This window comes from Pseudomassariella vexata (assembly GCF_002105095.1).
Source record: "Pseudomassariella vexata strain CBS 129021 chromosome Unknown BCR38scaffold_4, whole genome shotgun sequence".
Classification (NCBI taxonomy): domain Eukaryota; kingdom Fungi; phylum Ascomycota; class Sordariomycetes; order Amphisphaeriales; family Pseudomassariaceae; genus Pseudomassariella; species Pseudomassariella vexata.
Genome location: NW_024467959.1, coordinates 2,691,277 through 2,710,980, shown reverse-complemented (window position 1 = coordinate 2,710,980; position 19,704 = coordinate 2,691,277). Strand labels below are relative to the sequence as shown.

General features: G+C 50.6%; 8 protein-coding genes across 8 annotated transcripts; 2 read left to right on the top strand and 6 right to left on the bottom strand.

Annotated features, from left to right (window-relative positions):
- Positions 1-54: 54 nt before the first annotated feature.
- BCR38DRAFT_388522 (uncharacterized protein) lies at positions 55-5,771 on the bottom strand. The gene is made up of 2 exons (XM_040857529.1): positions 5,326-5,771; positions 55-5,274 (listed from the first exon to the last, which is right to left on the bottom strand). The coding sequence occupies exons 1-2, from the start codon at positions 5,558-5,560 to the stop codon at positions 356-358; spliced, it is 5,154 nt and encodes a 1,717-aa protein (XP_040718338.1). The 5' UTR covers positions 5,561-5,771; the 3' UTR covers positions 55-355.
- Positions 5,772-5,983: 212 nt separating this feature from the next.
- Positions 5,984-7,375, top strand: BCR38DRAFT_336568 (Pre-mRNA splicing Prp18-interacting factor-domain-containing protein; the record flags this gene model as incomplete). The annotated part of the gene is made up of 1 exon (XM_040855467.1): positions 5,984-7,375. One exon carries the CDS (start codon positions 5,984-5,986, stop codon positions 7,373-7,375), a length of 1,392 nt encoding a protein of 463 aa, XP_040718337.1.
- A 312-nt stretch (positions 7,376-7,687) lies between these two features.
- Positions 7,688-8,426, bottom strand: BCR38DRAFT_483320 (uncharacterized protein; the record flags this gene model as incomplete). Its single annotated transcript, XM_040863612.1, has 3 exons — positions 7,688-8,099; positions 8,180-8,278; positions 8,362-8,426. 3 exons carry the CDS (start codon positions 8,424-8,426, stop codon positions 7,688-7,690), a joined length of 576 nt encoding a protein of 191 aa, XP_040718336.1.
- Positions 8,427-8,812: 386 nt separating this feature from the next.
- On the top strand, positions 8,813-9,550 carry BCR38DRAFT_337947 (60S ribosomal protein L21; the record flags this gene model as incomplete). The annotated part of the gene is made up of 4 exons (XM_040855572.1): positions 8,813-8,848; positions 8,934-9,001; positions 9,058-9,105; positions 9,220-9,550. 4 exons carry the CDS (start codon positions 8,813-8,815, stop codon positions 9,548-9,550), a joined length of 483 nt encoding a protein of 160 aa, XP_040718335.1.
- A 386-nt stretch (positions 9,551-9,936) lies between these two features.
- On the bottom strand, positions 9,937-11,258 carry BCR38DRAFT_163354 (uncharacterized protein). Its single transcript, XM_040853796.1, has one exon. It carries the CDS (start codon positions 10,797-10,799, stop codon positions 10,323-10,325), a length of 477 nt encoding a protein of 158 aa, XP_040718334.1. The 5' UTR covers positions 10,800-11,258; the 3' UTR covers positions 9,937-10,322.
- Positions 11,259-12,036: 778 nt separating this feature from the next.
- On the bottom strand, positions 12,037-12,880 carry BCR38DRAFT_522585 (uncharacterized protein). Its single transcript, XM_040865236.1, has 2 exons — positions 12,650-12,880; positions 12,037-12,535 (listed from the first exon to the last, which is right to left on the bottom strand). Exons 1-2 carry the CDS (start codon positions 12,786-12,788, stop codon positions 12,213-12,215), a joined length of 462 nt encoding a protein of 153 aa, XP_040718333.1. The 5' UTR covers positions 12,789-12,880; the 3' UTR covers positions 12,037-12,212.
- Positions 12,881-15,542: 2,662 nt separating this feature from the next.
- Positions 15,543-15,914, bottom strand: BCR38DRAFT_427960 (uncharacterized protein). The gene has a single exon (XM_040859867.1). It carries the CDS (start codon positions 15,791-15,793, stop codon positions 15,590-15,592), a length of 204 nt encoding a protein of 67 aa, XP_040718332.1. The 5' UTR covers positions 15,794-15,914; the 3' UTR covers positions 15,543-15,589.
- Positions 15,915-17,023: 1,109 nt separating this feature from the next.
- On the bottom strand, positions 17,024-19,623 carry BCR38DRAFT_163324 (SUR7/PalI family-domain-containing protein). The gene is made up of 3 exons (XM_040853795.1): positions 19,161-19,623; positions 17,652-19,101; positions 17,024-17,580 (listed from the first exon to the last, which is right to left on the bottom strand). Exons 1-3 carry the CDS (start codon positions 19,345-19,347, stop codon positions 17,172-17,174), a joined length of 2,046 nt encoding a protein of 681 aa, XP_040718331.1. The 5' UTR covers positions 19,348-19,623; the 3' UTR covers positions 17,024-17,171.
- Between the last annotated feature and the right edge of the window lie 81 nt (positions 19,624-19,704).

Genomic DNA, 19,704 nt, shown 5'->3' with positions numbered 1-19,704 from the left:
ATGAACTTGCAAGCATTATTATTTATTTAGCTTACAGTATATCCAGCTTTACCCGTTCTCATCTATGCGCTTGGTCAACGGCGAATCAGAGTATCGAGAGCAACACAGCTTAAAGTCAACTATCCGACTCGGAAAGGCATACTGTGAACAAATGCGTTCGGAGTCCCCTGTACGCATTACACGCGTAGGAGACTGGCCTACAAAAAGGGCCAGGAGCCATTAAATCCGGATGCTGAAGATTAACCAATACCCTTGGGCTCATTAATACCTACTCCTGTAGAGAGTTTCTTAAAACATGCCTTGGAATCCTGTTAGACCAATGTGCCGAACCATCCATCCATCACTCCCTCTTCCCTTACCACTCCAAGTCCCTCAACTCGACATTCTCCACCAACAACCTCAGCGCCGGCTCAACCACCCCCGTCTCGGCCCTAAACCTCGCCCCCTGCTTCATCCTTGTATAGAAAACCGGACAATCCTTACTATCACACTCCACCTCATCCAAAGGCGGCATTCCCGCACAGCTCCTACACAATTTCAGCACATCCAAATATTTCTTCTCCTCCCTGCCTAGCTGCGACCGCAACTTGAGCATCGAGGCCGGCGCGTTCTCCAGACACTTATCGCACATGGACCCCTCGTTCTTAGTCTTGAAACCGCAGACTAAACATGCGGCTGCTTTCATGTACGCCTCGAGCGTCGTCTTCTTCATCTTCAAGAGCCCCGTCTGGTGATGATCGACGCGGTGGATGCGCTGCACCTTGGGCATCTCGTCGTACCACTGCCGGACGTTGGCGCCGACTAGATTAAAAATACGTTCCAAGGGCGGGATCAGATTCTTGGAGATATAGTATTCTGCGTCGAGCTGTAGGTGCGAGTTGCTCAGAAGGTCCTCGGGAGCGATGCAGCGATCGATGAGCCGCGCGCCGGGAGCCCCGGTCACGACCACGTAGGGGACTCTCTCACCGTACTGCGGTTCGGCCCGGGCGTCTTCGAGCATTTTCTTGGTGCTGATGAGAGCGCCCGGCGGTGGGGGACCTTTGTCGCTGTAGGTGCCGAGCTTGACTTCTCGCGCGAAGGAGAAATCTTGGATAGAGACCGCGCCACGCATGATTTTTTCGCATTGCTGCTGGAAGTAAGACTTCACTTGGCTTAAGTCCGCTGTCTCAAATAAGATCTTCAGTGCCTTTTCTTCGATCATTTGTTCCGCGGGCGTGCCGTCCCGCCTGACTGTCTCGATACCTTTGGCGTCAAAGTCAGGCTTTACCTGGACTCTGCTCTCGTACTTGTACCCAACGTAGCGCTTCTTTGCAAGCAAGACACACGGATGGTATACCTTCTCAAACTTGAGCTTCATTGGCCGGGGGTTCATGTCGGTGATGGTTTTAGCAATCTCATTACCGATGTCAAACGCCTCATTTTTCGTACGTCCAGGCAGATGGACGAAGAGACTATCTGTATCTCCATAGACCACTTCGGCTTTCCATTTCTGTACGGAATGTATGAGTGCAATTGCTCGCTCCAGAGTTTCCCTGCCAGTCTGGACAATGCTATCGGCAATTTCCGAACAAGGCATGCGTCCAGAAAAAGAAGCGGACGCGTACCCATAGGTAACATTTGCCAACAGCTTCAACGCCAACTGTCTGTTGTTGAGAAGCTGCTGCAGCGTTTTGTCGTCCTTGTCCTGCTTCATGCCGCTCTTCACCATGACTCGCGTCTCGAGGATCTCTGTGAGCATCTTCGCCAGAAGTGACTTCCTGATCTCTGGCTTGCAGTACATGATGCCGTTAGGAGCGACATTGATGTAATCCTTGAGCAATTCCAAAAGCCGATTTTGGCGCTCATACTCCATGAATCCCATTTTGCTCGCCCCACGCCAGTTGACGATCCGCCCTAGGAAGGTTGAATAGCAGTAGTTGTAAGCAATCATCACACTCGGGTATAAGCTCTGAAAGTCCAACACCAAGACTGGACTGTTGTAGAAGGCGCTTTGGGGCTCCATAACTAGAGGTAGACACTCGAGCGCATTCTGAGAACCAACTTGCTTCCTGTCGGGTGACACGAGTACGAGATTCTCCGGTTTGGCTATCCGGAACATGATCGATTCGACCTTGAACTGCGAGCCGCGCGAGAAGACCGAGAAGAAGTCTACTCCAAGTAAACGTGCCTGTTCACTGGTGCGAGGTATAAGCTCATTCATTTCCAGTATGTCGATGTCGAGCTTCGTACGCGTCAAGTAATACCGCAAGAGCTTGCTCAAATCTCTCTGCCTGCTATTGACATACCAGTCAGTCAACGTCCTCCATGTGTAGTGCGGAATGCGGCGGTGCAACAGATGCCAAGCGACATTCTCTATCGTATACTGGAGCAGGTTCAGCTCGCTTCTCATGGCCCTCCAAATATTGATCATATGTCTTCCAGTTACCCGGATTGTCGAGGTTGTGTTGAACCCCCACTTGTCAGCTTCTTTGCCAAACCTCCCGAATGATTGGCTTTTCATACGGGAGAACTCATCGCATAGGTTGTAATCGTACTTGAACCGAGCACGTTCAACCAGATACCCCCAGGAGCTGCCATGGACTTCATAGCCTGTCAGAATATCGGGATCCCGGGTTCTGACTATCTCTACCATGCGCACCATCAAGTCGAGTTCGGACGTTTCTTCGATGACTTCGACCGAAGTCTGCCTCTGTATACGCTTAGTCATCAAGCCATCCTCAGACAGGACTATGATTCCAGACTGTAAAGCCGAGGAAGCATTATCACTAGTAGCGAAGCTCTCATCTGATTTGAGACACCAGAATATGCATTGCACCTCGTCTTCTTCCGGATTTGGAACCAGTTTGCCTCTCGTATTGACGTGAATTTCCATGCTCATAGTGCTCATGTAGTATGCTTCAAATTGCACGCTCGTTGATTTCTTCTTCTGTGAGTACTTGAAACCATGCTTATTGTGAGGCGTAGGGCCTTCAATCTGGGACAGGTATGGCTTGAGTTCTGGATCGTGGATCTTCATCGAAGATTCCTGGTTGCCGCCATCATCCTGCCTTTCTTTGCTCCACTTCTCAACTTCTTCAAATGTTGGCGGGGGTGTTGCAATTTCCCAACTCCTCAACGTACATTCGCGCCGCTGTCTCTGGTATAGTTTCTCATCCGTACCCTTGACGGCAGCCATGCCAGACTTGATTCCAAAGGTTGCAGGAGATGAGCCTGTATCGTCGAAGTCTGGAAGGTATGGTATAGTATTACTTTCGAGTTTGTACTCTTGTCCAGCATACTCTCGCGTTCGCTGAGGTACATCCCCATCGTTGCTATAGAAAGCATCTTGGTATATCACGTCAGGCTTGTCATTGGCTGCCATCGTGGACACGACATCTGTAATGGGGGGTGGCGGCAGTGAAAATACGAAAAACCGTGATCCAGGCTTTGCAACACAGCCAACATCAACCGATATCACTACGTCATGGCCTTTAATGGTGCTCGTAGAAGCCATGGAGCCTCGCTTAGTCGAAATAGGACTTGCAGTCGACATGTTATCAATCACAGCTACCAAGTCTGTGTGCTCAAACGATGATTGCTTCTTGAGCGTTCCTTCTTGGCTTTGTTGCGAACTCGTCTGCTGACTCAGTCGCAATCGTGTGTTCGGGTCATTGGGATCTTTGACGACGGCAAATTTGAGGGTTTGGTTACTCATCTTTCTACCACTCTCGCTCTTCAGGCTTGATTTTTTGCTTTGAGCTGTCGCCTTGGGATTGCTGGCCTCGGTGGACGCTTGGATTTGTGGCAATTCAGATTGATCTGCTTCCCGTAAGTTCGAGGTCGTATTTTCCCCGTGCAAGACAAACTTGACTCGGCGACGCTTTGCCTCATGATTTTCATATTCTTCTGTTGACGACCGCTTCGAGGTCCCAAGTCCCTGATCTCTAATCGGGCGAGTCTCCCTTGGGACCTTGCTGATCAAACCTTGTTCTGTTGCAGCAGAAATCAGTTCCGCAGGTACAGGAATATGTGGTCGTTTACCAGACTGAAGACGGCTAACGTAAACTCCTTCGGGAAGACTCGATGACGGACTTTCATTTGCGTTGCCGTTAAGGTCGACAAAAGCAGGTGTTTCTGGATTGTCTGATAAACCGTTAGACTCCTTACTATGTGCACCCTTGACTGGACGGGTTTGTTCTTCGAAGGCATTTTTGCTGGAGTTGTCAGACTTCGTATTAAACTGATCCAGCACTTTCAAGTCTCGAAGTGTTTCCTCATCAGAGTCATCGGGAAAGAAGTCATCATCGTCTGGATCAAAGGCAAGAATGCGCTCCTCGTTCACCATGATGCTCGCTGACGGGCTTTCTTCTTCACCAGGCAGCGTACCTGGCAAGCCTAGGATAGGGGCGAGATTGCCTGGATACAGATCTTCCACTGACTGCAGTAGAGTTCTCACCGTCGATTCCAACTGAATCCGCTTCACGAAATTTTCAAATGTGACCTCGGTTCCATCATTTTGCCGCACCTCTTCTTGCACAAGTTCATCAATCTTCTCTCGATACTCGTCTTCGTGGACCCACCCGGCCGTTTGTGAATTGCGAGGATCGACAGACATAGATACCAAGGCATCTGGAGGAAATGGCGTGTTTCCAGGCGCTGGATTTAACATCCGCCTCTTTCGGCGTTTGGTTTCATCTTTCCACAGCCCAGCCATGCTGTGAACAAGTTTCATATCCGCGGGAAGAGGGTTCTTCCTCTCGATGAAGTCATGATGAAGCTGCCTCTCTTTGATCTCATTTCTGTTGAGGATGTCTTGAACACAGATGTCAACCTCTATCGAGCAATGACTAACCCGTGGAAGATCTGCATCATCGGTAATGAGATTGGCAGGGACGGACTGCCGATGCCAGACAGTTGGCAATTCGTTGTCCTCCTCAGGCTCCGGCACGGGGGCTCGAAAACAAACCTTGCTGACATCGATATAGCTGCAACCGTAGAGGTTGTAATCAGTCATGAACTGCAGGAGGTATTGCAAGTGCGCCTCATACGGTTGAAACTTTCGGTTCATTATAGCTCCTTGTTGTAGCAGTTCCGCTAGTCTCGTCATGACCATGGGGTTGAGCATATAGATCTTTAGGAAGAAGCGATAGCCGACGTAGAATCCAAAGAAAGGAATGCCTTTAGCCAGAGTAATCCTGGCCACAAATTTGGGACTTTCACCATAAATATTGCGGCGGTAGCTGACGGCAAGCGCATGGTCGATGGACAGATGCAGGCGGTATATGAAAGCACCCACTACGCGCAAGTCAGAACAGCTCAGCTTTTGGTAAATCTAATCTCACCCACCTTCGTCTTGGCTCAAGCTGCCATTATATTCAATGTAGAGGTAAGGAAATGCGCCGTGGATATGAGCACAAACTTTCTGGCCAGTTTCCGTCGATCCAAAGACCCTAATGACAGGGACCTTGGGCTCCTTGCGCATCTGGGATTGACGAATTTCCTTGTGGAGTTGGGGGTCGTATTTGGTCGAATTGGCTTGATAGTGATCAATACAATTCAACCGCACTCGAAAGATGTCCATGGCAGCGCTTGCATAGTGCAAATCATGAAAACCAGGTAGGCAGCTGAAGTTCAACAAGTCAGCAAGAGCAAGGCATCTGCGCGATGTATCTGACAGCAGGGTGCATAGACGTAGAACTTTAGAACGAACCACGACGCGTCCTTCTCAAGCGGAGACGCGTTGGGCTGATGATGTTAAAACTCTAGCCAGATTTGAATGTCGCGCTGTCAGGTGGCGATTGACAAGAGAAAACCAGCCACTGCCAAGTCTTCCAACAGATTTGAATTTAAAGTGCAACCACAATAGCCACACATCATTATCGATAACACAGCAACTGAATAGTTCAAGCTCAAGACTACCAGATCATTGCGAGTCCAGACTTGCACGTCCCTAAGCAACTAGGCAAATTATATTCTTACAATCTCATCGAAGACACAACTCATCATGCCACCACCCCCTCCACCACCCTCAAGGCGCGACGCCGGCAAGGCCTCGGCCGCCTCCAAAGAAGAGAACATCTACATCCCATCCTTCATCAGCAAGCGGCCCTTCTACGCGGGCGAAGAAGGCGACGCCACCGACTACCTGGAGCATCAGCGCGCCAAGGCGAAAGAAGAGCAATCGCTGGCCGCGAGCCGCATCAAGAAGGTCGGTCCGGCTGCGACTAAGTTCCGCAAGGGCGCATGCGAAAACTGCGGCGCAATGGGTCACAAAGCGAAGGACTGTCTGGAGCGGCCGCGGGCAAAAGGCGCACGATGGACGGGGAAGGACATCCAAGCCGATCGGGCGATCCAGGAGGCGTCTTTGGGGTGGGACGCGAAGCGCGATCGGTGGAGCGGGTACGATCCTAAGGAGTATCGGCAAGTGATGGAGCGTTATAATCAGATGGATGAGCTGCGCAACCAGCTACAGGATAAGAAGGGTAAACCTGAGGACGATGGGGATGAAGATAAGGATGCGGGGGAGAAATACGCCGAGGAGTCGGATATGGGACGGCATCAGAGCACGGCAACGCGGCAGCTCAGAATACGAGAGGACACGGCGAAGTATCTGCTAAATTTGGACCTGGAGTCGGCCAAGTACGATCCGAAAACGAGGACAATGGTGGACGCGGGCGCGACAGCAGACAAGGCCGCTGAACTCTTTGCCGAGGAGGGCTTCTTGCGAGCATCTGGTGATGCGGCGGAGTTCGAGCAAGCCACGCGATACGCATGGGAGGCACAGGAGAAGATGGGCGACACGACGCAACATCTACAAGCCAACCCGACAGCAGGCGAGTTCTATCGTAAAAAGGAGCGAGAAGAAGCCGAGAAGAAGCGGGATGAACGGCTCAAGTTATTACAAGACAAATATGGCGGGGACCAGCACACGATGCCCGCCGCTCTCCGGGACGTCGCCGTCACCGAAAACGAGACCTTCGTCGAGTACGACGATGCGGGACTGATTAAGGGGGCACCCAAGGCACCCGCGAAGTCCAAATACGCCGAGGACGTGCATGTCAACAACCACACGTCGGTGTGGGGCAGCTGGTGGTCGAATTTCAGATGGGGCTATGCTTGCTGCCACTCATTCATCAAGAACAGCTACTGCACGGGAGAAGAGGGCAAAGAGGCATGGGAAGCGGCCGAGAAGCAGAGGACCGGTGTCGGTCTCATAGAAGATGTGCCGGCCGAGCAGAGGGATGCACCCGAGGCACGGCCTGTGGAAGCGGCAAAGCCAGTGGCCAAGAAGCGTACGGCTGAGGAGATGATGGAGGAAGAAATGGAGGAATACAGGAGAAAGCGAACAGCAGCAGACGACCCCATGGCAAAATTCCTTGGGAAGGATGATAGCTAGCCGTGGCTCATCCAAAGTAGAAATAAACAGCGGTATCAAGTCGTCCCGACGTCCCGAACCTTGACAAAGACGGAAGCTTCTCACTTATTTGTTATAATGATCATGCGTCCTCTCGGTGGTTTTTGTCACTGACTTCACGAGTGTTTGGTAACGCAGCGCATATTTTTGGTCAAATCTGCATGCATTCCTGATTCCCCGGGCCTAACGCCGTGAGCTATGAACGAGTTTTAGACTCCATATGCCCATAGTATGATCAGAACTTCCGGCCGTAGCCCAATGACCATGTGCATGTTTTTATGATGAGAGCAGCATTTACTCTTCCTCTTCCTCCTCCTCGTCATCACCTCCGTTCTCAGCAGCCTTGGCCTTCTTTCTGCGGACACGACCGGGGCGGCCTCCACCAAAGGGCGAGGTCAGAGAGAAGTCGATGTGCTTCTGGGAGTCGAGACGGACGATGAAAGACGGGACGTTGACAATCTGTTTGCCAACGCGGATGTGGCGCTGTCGGATCAGGACACGGGCGTGGTGGATGGACTTGGCAAGACCGAGCTTGTAGACACAAGTCTGGAGGCGGCGCTCCAAGAAATCCTCAATCTTCAGGGCCAAGACGTAATCGAGCTTCATTCGCGACTCGTCGAGGACACCGACACGGACGAGACGGCGAATGAGGGCATTTCCTTCGAACAGACGCTTAGGGTCCTTCTCGTCGAGGGTAAGCAGCTCACTGTGGCAGAAATCAGTCAGCATATGCTGTATGAGTGGAGTAGCAATTGACGAAGTGGCTTTTTTGAGAAATAGACGTACCGAGCAGCACGACGAATCTTGGACAAGGTGAGCTGGACACGCCAGACCTCACGCTTGTTGCGCAGACCGTACTCTCCAACGAGCTTCAACTCGGAATCACTATTTTGGCGAACAAGTCAGTATGGGCATCACATACGACATGAGCAGAGCACGCTCTAACTCAGTGGCCGGTGAAAACTGACAGTCGGGCGGCCTCGAAGGGGCGACGGGGGACCTTTGCGGTCTTTGAGTAAGACAAAGGCGCCATGATTGCGATGGCTTACTCTTCGATGGGAATTGAGCGAGTGAAGAGGAATTGGCGATGGCTTCGGGTCTGAAGAATGGAAATAGAAAAGTTCGCAGCTTTGACCTCAACAATCACCCAGCAGGCAGAAAGTGCGGTGCTCAAAAGTGGGTCCTAGGGCTCTGGATCCTGCCTGAGGCAGCCAAAAAAAAGCGAAGCGGGAGGCGCTTGGGCCATTGAGGGTCCCCCACTGAAGCTTGGTTGGCTACGACTGTCGCACCGCCAAAATTCATCGACTTGGGTGAAATTGACGACTTGACTTTGGTGATCTTTGAAAAAATTCCCCCAGACCCAACGACCACCACGAACCCATCCACAACCTCCAGTAACGACACCACACCGCCGTCAAGATGGGTCACGCTGCAGGTCTTCGCGCTGGCACGAGAGTACGTGATATTCTACTTGCGAGGGGAATTGCGAATCTGGCGATTAATTTGGACATCGGGACTAACATGGCGCTGCAACTTGTAGTATGCCTTCTCGCGAAACTTTCGCCAGAAGGGCATGATCCGTCTGTCCACCTACCTCCGACAATACAAGTATGTTACCACGGACCAATTCGCCCGGCTGCGAGGAGTAGCTAACGATCAGACAGGGTTGGCGACATCGTTGATATCAAGGCAAACGGTGCCGTTCAGAAGGGGTAAGATAACACCATTCCGATCTAGAGCTCGAATAAGGAAAAACTCGATATCGCGGCGTCGACTTGCTTGAGAAAATATCGCACGAGAGAACCCGAGACTGACCGAGTCAACAGTATGCCCCACAAGGTCTATCATGGCAAGACCGGTGTCATCTACAACGTCACCAAGAGCGCCGTGGGTGTCATCATCTACAAGAAGGTGAAGCACCGCTACATCGAGAAGCGCATCAACCTCCGCCTCGAGCACGTCTCCTTGTCCCGCTCGCGTGAGGACTTCATCAAGCGCGTCAAGTCCAACGCAGCGGCCAAGAAGCAGGCAAAGGCGGACGGTGTCACTGTCCAAGTCAAGAGATTACCCGGCATGCCCCGCGAGGCACGAACGATTTCGATGAAGGACAACAAGCCCGAGACGGTGGTGCCGATTGCGTACGAGACGACTATTTAGAGGGGGCATTTTATTGTGCGTTTTCAGGGTCGTCGGTTGCTTTTCTCACTGCATGGGGTTCCAGAGGTCACTGGTCAGGAATGATATCTGAGCACGGCATGGCAGGACATGAGCAATGCCAACAAGAATCACAAAAATGATTTAAAGCCAATCTGGGTGTTTCACGTTGTGTGATGTATATGGATCAGTTCAACTGCAATTATGCTGCTTGCAGCTGGGTAATTCCAACCTGAAGGCCTGCGCCAGTTTCTCTGGCTGGGCCTGTTGTGGGGCTGCGAATATCGACATGGGCTGCTCAGCAGATGCGGAGGCAATAATATTTACATGCAGCGACGTGCTCTCGGCATCGTCGCCCGAGCCGCTTCTCAATGTCCAATTTTGCCACAACCCGCATTAGGGAATAGCGCGCCAAATCTCTTTTAACGACGCTCTCGCAGGGTAGGCAATCCAGCAAATACGGAGGCGTTGAAGCAGTGATGGCAAGCAGCAAGTGCCACTTGATGTCTTCGTATCTGATAAGTGGAGCGATTTTGACCCTTAAGATCAAGTTTCGATGCATCATTCTGACAGCAGCTTGATGTGTACAATAGTAAGACCTCCACCAATGCCGATCGAACAAGTCGGAGCTCAAGAGCTCCTTGACAGAATTGTTGACCTCGAGCAAGATCAAAAGTTCCTCTGTCAGTTCGCAACACCAGCTCCCAAGAACATCATCAATCAAATCCATCCAATTCACCCATCCTTCCTACATCCTTCGAATACTACCGACACCTTACCCACGCTTCTCGCTCCGTTCAACCATAGAATAAGTAGGCAGGCCCGACGAAACAGAATGAAACTCATGCCTTCCCACGTCGTGCTCCATGTCCACAGCCCTAGTATCCCGAGGCTCACTATCTATCAACTCCGTTCTGCTCTCGTTTATATTCCGCTTCTCGTCCCCTTGTAACGTAGAAGAAGAACGGTACATCGGCGCAGGCGACGTACTCTGCTCCTGCCCGGACACCGTAGCCTGTGGGTTCATGGCTTGATCATGGTCCCGCTGGGCTTGCTTCCGCTCTTGTCGGGCGCGGAACCAGCGGGCGAGGGGGCCGCCGTGGCAGCCTCCTTGATGCAAGCGGGGGTGATGATGGTTGTTGCTAGACTGGGTTTGATGATAAGGCGCGTTGGTAATGCTAAGGCTGGTGGGTGTCCAAGTTGCTAGAGGTGCGGGATGATGAGTTACGCGATTTTTGCGGCAGCAACCCATTGTAATGGGGTTCAGTGTTTCATGTAGATTTTCAAGGTGATGGATGCAAGATTATATAGATAGTTGAGAAGCTAGAGGTGTACGGACTGTGTAAACGATGCGCCACGTAGTACTCTAGTTATATCAGGTTTCTCTCAATCGACAAAGATAATCAAGGCTGTCGTCATCAGAAGGAAGACATTGGGAAAAGTAGGCAATGCTCGTCACTTTATATACACGTTTCAGTTCTTCCAACAATTTGAAGTCCCGAGGTCATCCATCGCAATTTCTTTCCTTTCGTCAAGCGAATCTGAGACATGACATCGATATGCATGATCAAACTCCGATCGAACCCTTAAACTCAATTTTGCAACGGGCAAATCCATAACGAAAATCGGTACAATCTTGGTGCTATGCACACGAAGCTTGCGTGGAAAGCCACGAAAGGGTTTACCCAGCTTGCATTCGGCTTAGCGCCATTATCGTCCAAACATTTCGACCAATCCCTTAGGTGGCTGTGATGTCGCGGTCTGACTGCGGGACGTCTCAGTCCGAGTCAGGGTACTTGTTATTTGCGAGTACCGATTTCGATACTGATTCGAATTTCATCTGATTTTACTGACATAGGTTCCTAGGTTAGTATGTAGTTTGGCTTCAACGGCCTCTGGAATTTTCGTGGCTGGAGAGAAGTGCTGCCAACAGATAGTTAGCATCTGTTCCAAGTCACCAGAGCATGACATCTTCTACTCAGGCTGGATTTGTCGCGTTAGAGAGCTTCGCCTCTGCAATACTAACGCTTCCACCGTAGCTGGATGCCCCGGGTTCGCAGGCCAGTTGGATGGCAACGCCTTTTTAGTCACAATGTAAGGCCGGTCCATCCAACTTCAGTATTTCCGCATCGGGAAATGTCACAACGCAAGTTCAAAGGGCGTGATTCGCTGCTGCAAATGACGATGCAGTTGCGAGGGTCTTTGTGCGAACAACGTGATTCGCTGCTGCGACGCGGGTCCGGACGACGTGATTTGCCATCGCGAGGATGTGAAGTGCGAGGATCTTGTTGGCTATAGCCCAGTTTCACTAACTACACATCTCGGTGTTCCTCTTGTTTGCTGTAGAATAGCATTCAATTCCCTAATGCCCAAGCAGCATCATATCAAATCTCTTCTCAGATCATGTAAGAAGACCTGGATGTCTGCAAAGTTTCATCCTTCTAGACCAAGATCCCTGCAGGCCAGGATCATCCAGAGCAATGATCATAAGAATGTGCAAAGTGTTGACTGTGCAGATCAGAACCATCTTGACCAAGACCATTCAGACCAAAATCATCCAGCCAGTTTCTCTCCTGTGAGTCGTGCATGGTTCTTCCCAGGTTGCCCAAAGTCATCCGTCAGATCCGAGAAGACACACATCCACCAGAGAGTGCCATGTTCGGACTCAGCCAGAGGGGTTGTCGAAGACTTGCGAGTCTAGCTGAGCCAGGCGAATACCATACCAGACGAGAACGGCTATGGTGGAGATGGAGATGATACAGTGGCTGAAGCGCATGCGGTTGAAGTCGCTGTAGTACTGCTTCGTCTGACTCAAACGGATCTCTATGTCCTCAAGCTTCTTTGCATGCTCACGCTGCCAGGCGTTCAGAGGCTCGTTGGTGCCGGAGCGCACGTTGCCGTTGGTGCTGGAGTGAGAGTTATACGGAGTCAGAGTACCAGTCCTGGTCGGAGCAGGGTGCTCGGCCTTGGGTCGCAAGTCCTGCATCGCTGTTGTGGGATCATGTCAGTTTGTTTTCTTTTGATCATGTCGTTCGCTAATAAAATGCAGAAAGTACGAGAGAGAGGAAAGAACGAATGATCAAAGGAAGCGATGATACTTACGGATGTTGCTGTACGACTCAGCTCCAGCAGAGTTGACAGGGAGGAACGCGTTGGGCATGGCCGTGAGCAGAAATTGCTCCTTTGATCCCGAGCTGGAGGACATTCTCGAAGCGTAGGACATCTTCGAATGAACCGACATGGTTTCGATCTTGCGATTGTTCTTGCAATGAATTGTAAATTGAAATGACGCGTGCTAGTTATAACGGGTTGGAATGACGGAGAATGTTGTTGTTGTGTGTGTGAAGAAGTAAAGCTGATGGAAATTACCAGCCGTGATTTCCAAATTTATTTGGGATCCAACTCAGGTTGCATCAAGGGAGTCAAAGATGGACACCTCCTCGTCTTGAAGTTGGCGTCAGGCAGCTATCAACCTACTGTACGTCTAGGTGCACCCAGATAGCTTCCCTTTGGTATCTCCTTGTAGCCTGTTGAAATATTGGTCTGAAGCTTAGGAACTACCCCGCGCCAATACATGATCTTCCAGCTTTGGCAGTTCTTTACCATGTTGGCATGAAGCATTCTAGACTATCTTGCTCTGTTATGGAAGCTGGTACTCCCTTTGACTTTGATATCTCTTCCACGTCTCCCTTTGGGCACCATTGTAAGATCGTCGTGGTTTTTCACAATGACGAGTAAATGATTAACTGGCCTTTTCCACCTCAACAGTCCCTGAAAAGATTGATCTCAAGCATTCATGACCGTCTTAAGCAGATATACAAGCTGATGATCCTTTAAGAACTGTTACGTCCTTTGGTCGCTTCAAAGCACAATAATCTCAACAGACACCACCCCAGTGTCTGTACACCTTCTGAGCATCTGTAGCACAATGCCTCGTTTAAATTTGACAGCAGCCTATCCTCCTGTTAGGGAGAATCGTGACTACCTCAAACCAATAGTAGCTAAGCTTGGCCTTTGGCCTCGATATCCCTTTTGGGAACCAACATCAGGAGTTATCATTCATGGTTTTTGTGTGAGCTGTATATTACCTTGATATTGGCGTCTTCTTTCGCCCCTTTATATATTCGTGAGGCAGTCGCCATCCTTCAAGCCAGTCCTCAACTTAAGTACGCGTTACATCCTCTCTGAGCAACAGCACAGGCTGAAATATGTAATAGCTGGTATTATTACTCTTCCAACCCCCTTTATATGTTGGCAAGTGGTAGTCACGATTCTTCGTGAATTTGTGACTTGCTAGTCTCTGAGAATTCAGAATATTCCTACGCCTCTATTGTAGTTATTGGTTTCTCGGACGTAAACTATCTATCGGACAAGTGACTTGGCAGAAGTAAACGATTCCTCGAAGAACTGATTCCCAGAAACATACGCTATCTCGAGCAAGTGATGTCTGGAAGTAGATAGTTTTCCGCATAAGTGACTCCTCAGACATAAATTGTCTCTTGAGGAAGTCATCTCTCGAAAGCAAACGCTATCTCCAGTACAAGCGACTTCTCGGACGTTTGTGAGCTGTCAAACAAGTGATTCCCTGAACCAATGTACAGTAGGTAGCCTTGTTAAAAGCGGCCCAGTGTAACGAAACCTCTAATTGTCTAGCTGCGTAAACCAGTAAAGAGTCTGTAAGGGTTTGTGCTAGTAAGTAAGTCCTGCTGCGGAGTCCTCAAGCAATAATATCGGGGTTTGACGTATGGAGTATAGGACTCTGGGTAACTGAATGTAAGGAAAGAGCCGTTGTGGCGGGCCGGTCTCAGCTGACAAGCTGAGTCGGGAGGGATTCGACCCGATCCGGTAGAACCCCGGAACCGCCCAGCTTAAGAGGAGAACTCGAGACGCTCGCACCTAGTTTGGATTCTTCAAGAATCAGTCTTGCAATATACGCACCCATACACTGGCCTACTTCTAGCTACCCTTTGCACTACCTGACTATTATATTGTGAGACGTGTGGTATCCTCGTTACACTATTAGAGGTTTCGTTACACTGGGCCGCTTTTAACAAGGCTACCTAGCTAAATTCTAGGGGTTTGTCAGAGAACAGAATGCCATAGGCACCAGTGGGTGTCAGGACACTGAACGCAGGACACCGGCGGGCCGCCGGAGGGGTGTTTCGGACAAAAGACTCCCGAATCATGATTACAATCTATGTGAAGCTTTGGGATGACGAGAGTCAAGATCCTTGGCATCGCCGACCCTGCTGTTATGCCGGGTCCAAGCGGCGGCCTAGCTATCTATATAAGGACCATCTCGAAGTAGGATAGGGAAGGAGTTGTCAGAGCCACAAGTGTCATCCGAGGCGGGCCGGCTTCCACCAGGTAGGAAGCCGTTTGTGGCGGCTAGAGAGCCGTTGAAGCCGTTTGCAGCGGATAGGGAATCGCTTGGTTGCAGATAAGGAGCCGCTGTCCAAGATATTGGCCGAAGTCGGAGGAACACAGACATACGGAAGCAAACATCCAGAATCCAAGAGAGAACCTCGGCTGGCTATAAGTAAGGAGTCGAGACGGAGGAAGATAGAGAGGGCAGAGATCAATGCATCACCGTGGGCACCCCTACCTGAGACCGCCAGTGACCACCCGGTGCTACGTAGGAGGGACGCCCGTTACTCCCCATCACTCTGTACTATTACCTTCGGCCTAGCCGTACCCTGACAGGGTTTCCTTACGATTCTAGTAATATATAGATATAGAGCCTGCCGTACGGTAACGGCCTTAGGGCCGCCGCTATAGTAACATAAGGCGAATAATCCGGCTAGTTATAGGCGCTTAGTGTTATTCTTAACTATTGAAGGCTGGTATTCGAATCAGCTAGCTAGCTATAGCCCTAATAGTAACGTCGCTATCGCGCTAGGCGGCTATAGTGTGAAGGTCAACCCTTGTAGGAGCCCCGCCAAGCGTGGATGACTTAGTCGCGCTCCCTCAAACCTAAGTTGTCATCTTCTTTCCTTCGCTCCTTAGAGTAGAATCTTCGTCGATAGCACCTAATCGAGGTCTCTACCAATGCGATGCAACCCAGGTCGTGACATATAGTAGCGCGAATAGTTCGAGAATAACTGTAGCCGTTTTATCAGTTACTATTAGAACGCGCGTAAGAGCTTTTCTAGGGGTATGCTTCATGATAAAGTATGGGAAATTGAAAATCAAGTGTAAACAGGCAAGTAATTCAGCTTGACGCGACGGGTTGAGGAGTGGGGCCATGTGAGCTCGAGACTCTTTTACTGTCGAATATCACGTGTGTCCAATCGAGTAGTCATCAGTGCGTAAGATTGTATATGAATGAGGTGTTTTGTTCTCTGTGTTCTGTTCTCGCGAACTCCCGTTGCTCTCCTTTTATAGATTCTTTAGAAAATGTCGGAGGTGCATTGTTCAGGTGTCTGACCCCTAAGTGGACCGTAACTTTGAAGTTACTTTCGGGAAGAGGGGTTCATTTCACCGTCTGAACTTTAAGTGACACTAGTCTTCTCTAGTGCCATATTATTTTTGAACCTAGGAACCAGGTGTCCTATCTGACATTTACCCGTGATTTTACTAAAGGGTATTCATATAGGAACATCCCATCACCACTCATCACCACCTATCACCCACATAATTCTAGATCCAAATAACATTTTAACGTGGCTTCGTTGCATATACTGATATCCTATATCTCCATTATAGAGAGGACTACCGCCTAGATGCCTGCCAACTAGGTACAACTCATGGTGCTTCTTATTCCCACAAGTTATCTGCACCTTCACCCACACATTTGTTTATCCGTATGCTAACCACCACAGGATAGGCTTCTCCCTTTCCTCTGCCTCCGCGCTAGCCTTGGCCTAAGGTAACGCAACTAACTACCTGTGTCCCCATTTCTAGACCCTGGCCCAGGGGTTCCATCCAAACTCATTAGTGTAGTAATGGACGTTGATTGGGTTGCCAGTCTACTAAAGAAGGACCTGATAGAACATCGCAAAAGCCCCAGATGTTCCTTTTAAGCCTCTTCGGCAGGCAAGCGCTACGCAATGCAAACAAATACAAAAAAACTCTTTGGTCCTGCAAGAGAGATTTGAGACGGCAGCTATTCACCAAAAAGGGGCCGTCTGTTTGTAGATGTCGGTCGGTGAATGTAAAAGATGACGTATTTTTTCGGAACGGCATGATCGCGATTTGGTTGAGAAATGAAAGGCGGTTGATTGGCAAGTGATGGGCCGCGTCAGGTAGAAGAAAGTGTATCATGGAGAACTGGGTTATACCGAAATCGAACGTCGTAGAAGCTTGGGGCCGAAAAAATCTCGAGTTCATAACATCGGAAGAGTGCTTTCTATAAGCCAACTCTTCATCCAAGTGGCAATGAATCGCAATTATCAATGTCGGATCCCATGTCTATAGGCGAGAAGGCGAAGTGAACAATATCGCTGTAATGATGATGCCACCAGTTAGGGGCTTGAAGAAATATGACTCAAGGGAAAAAATCATTATACGCTAGGGTAGGCACTTCCTGGTATCATCCCGGCTCCGGCACCGCCTCCTGGAGGACCCTGGGCAGCGTTGCCTCGGCTACCTGGTAACTGGAAGTCCGGGTTGCTATTAAGAACATTCACTTCGTTCCGGTTGACTGGTCTCCGTGGGATCTGCTGCCCAAAGGCTCCTGGGGGCCTAGGGGCGGTGAGTTCCATCGAGGGTTCACTCCTCTTTGAGATACCGAAGTGAAAACTGACTGCTCAGATGCAGCAGGGCTTCTGGACCCATCATGAAAATCATCGTAGCCAGAAGGACTGAATCCGGTTTGCAATGTTCCGGGTTGAAGTGGCCGAGGAGCTGGCTCTGCAAAACGGGGGTCAACATCTTCGTAGTAGGTGCTGCCCTCGGTTACTGCTGTTTGGTGCGATGGTGTAGTAGCAGACGCATGCTCGGTTGGCCCTGCTGGATTGCTGAGCGGGGATGGCGCTTTGGGAGAATTCCGGCCAGGTCCTTGATTCCAAGCTTGCCGTGGCGGCGTGTAGTGTCTTATCACAATTGGTGTTAGCAAGTCTGTGCATTTTACGTGCCGCTTTACGTGCCGCGATGGATAACTCACTCGTCTTGGCTATACTTGCTGCCTTCGCTCATATAAGTTTCGTGCCTTTGCGGTGGGAATGACCCTCCCTGCTGGAGAGCAAGCATACCAGCAACATCTGCATCACTGTCTCTGAGCTGGTTGTTGAATTGTCCAAACCCTTGAGGCGGGTGAGCTGGACTGCCAGTGCGGGCGTCCATCTCAACGGCCTGTCCCACCGGTGCTGGTATCGCATCATCAACACCAGGTAACGGTGGAGGAGATTCGGCTCTAGGTAATTCACTGACTCGGTCAGGATGGTATGCTTCGTAACCGCCCATGCCAGTTGTTCCCGTCGATGCACTTGGCATCGATGGGTTCATGCCGTATGGCGCTCCAACTGTTGCCGGAGAGCCTTGCCTGCCAGGCCCGGGGCCATAGTTTCCATATGCATCCGGCTGCGGCGGTGGACGCCTGTCATATCCACCATTGCCGGGGTAGCCCGGTGGTGGTGGCCGGCCCCCTCTCATACCCCCAGCGCCGTAGCCCCCTCTCGGTCCATAACCACCTCTTCCTCCAGGTCCATATCCATAGCCACCGCGTCCCTGTGGACCGTAGCCGCCCCTGCCATTCGGAGGCGGACCGTAGGGGCCACCATAACCTCCTCTGTTATTGCCGCGTCCCCTATAACCACCTGGAGGACCAATTCGGTCTCGCATATTCGCTTGCTCAATGGGAGGCCCGCGCCGGACGCCATAAGCATCCTGAAGTTGTGGCATTGGGTTTCCGTACTGGTCTCGCGGCAGTGAGCGACTTGAGCCTGCAGCTGAGCGTGGCGGGGTTGGACCACTATAGGGGATATCCGATGCTGTTATCTCGGCAGGCATTTGGTTTGGCGACCTTTGCGAAGGAGTCCTAGCTGTAAGGGGCACTCGCTCATCACTGCTGCGGTCATCCTTCTTCTCATATGTTACGAAAGGTGGCTTGTCGCTTGGCCCATTGCCGCCACTGACGACAGGAACTGTTGGTTCCACAGCGCCAAGAGTAGTAGCAACAGGAGCTTGTTGTTGAGCCGTACGATTGTAGTAGTTTTCGCCGCTCATTTCAGCATTTTCCGCAATGCGCTTCTTCCTTGCTTTCCTGCTGACAACAGTCCGGCGCATCGCACAAGATACAAGTCCACTCAATGCCACGAGAATGGTGGCAGCAAGGACAATGTATGATCCCCAAGCCATATGAGGGACGAACAGCAGAACGTCGATTAAGAAGGAGAGCAGGCATACTATGAAGGTGATTATGCCAAAAATCAACATGATCAGAAGATATCTAGACGAGTGTGAAGGCGAGTGTAGATGCGCGACGATGGCAAGGACCAACATGATCAGAGTAAAAAGTGCGGCAACAGGATGTATGATCAGAATGGCCGAGAGAGTTGTACGTGCCGACGAAGGGAGATCGAAAGTTGCGGATTGCTGTTCACTGAATAGGGAAGCTGGATACTGCATTAGTTATATGACCTGGAGGGCAGACACAACGGATTGAGGTACTCACAGGTATCATATCCGATCTCAAACGGACTGCAGCCGTCACCTTTGCAGAAACCAAAGACGCCGAAGCTGACTCCCTCAAAGGTACCCAAGGGAATGGCCTCGATGATTGGTGTTGACAGTACAGACATCAACAACAAGGCGAACGCTGCGAAGAGCAGGATCGCCAAGGGAGTGGCCGGCCGCAACATGTTGACGAACTTGGGGTGCGCGCCGACTCAGAAGAGCCGCGTCGCCTGAGCGGTTTTCCTGTGATCGATATGGGTTCCGGTCGAAATCGCTGAGATCAATGTGAATTGAGGGGTTGTAGAATACGATAATAGGAATGGTAATAGGCTGAACCGTCTCTCGTGGCCGGCGACATGTAGTAATATGCTTGTCTAGCGTTATTTCGAGGTAGCGACGATATTCAATCCACCGGCGCAGCAGCAATCCTTCCAATGGGATTCCTTGAATGTAGTTGTCCGAATGTCGTCCAGCGCTTTCGATTCCCTATCTTCTACCTCTCGTGAATCCGTTGTATGGTATTGAGCCGTGATTGCCGGTCG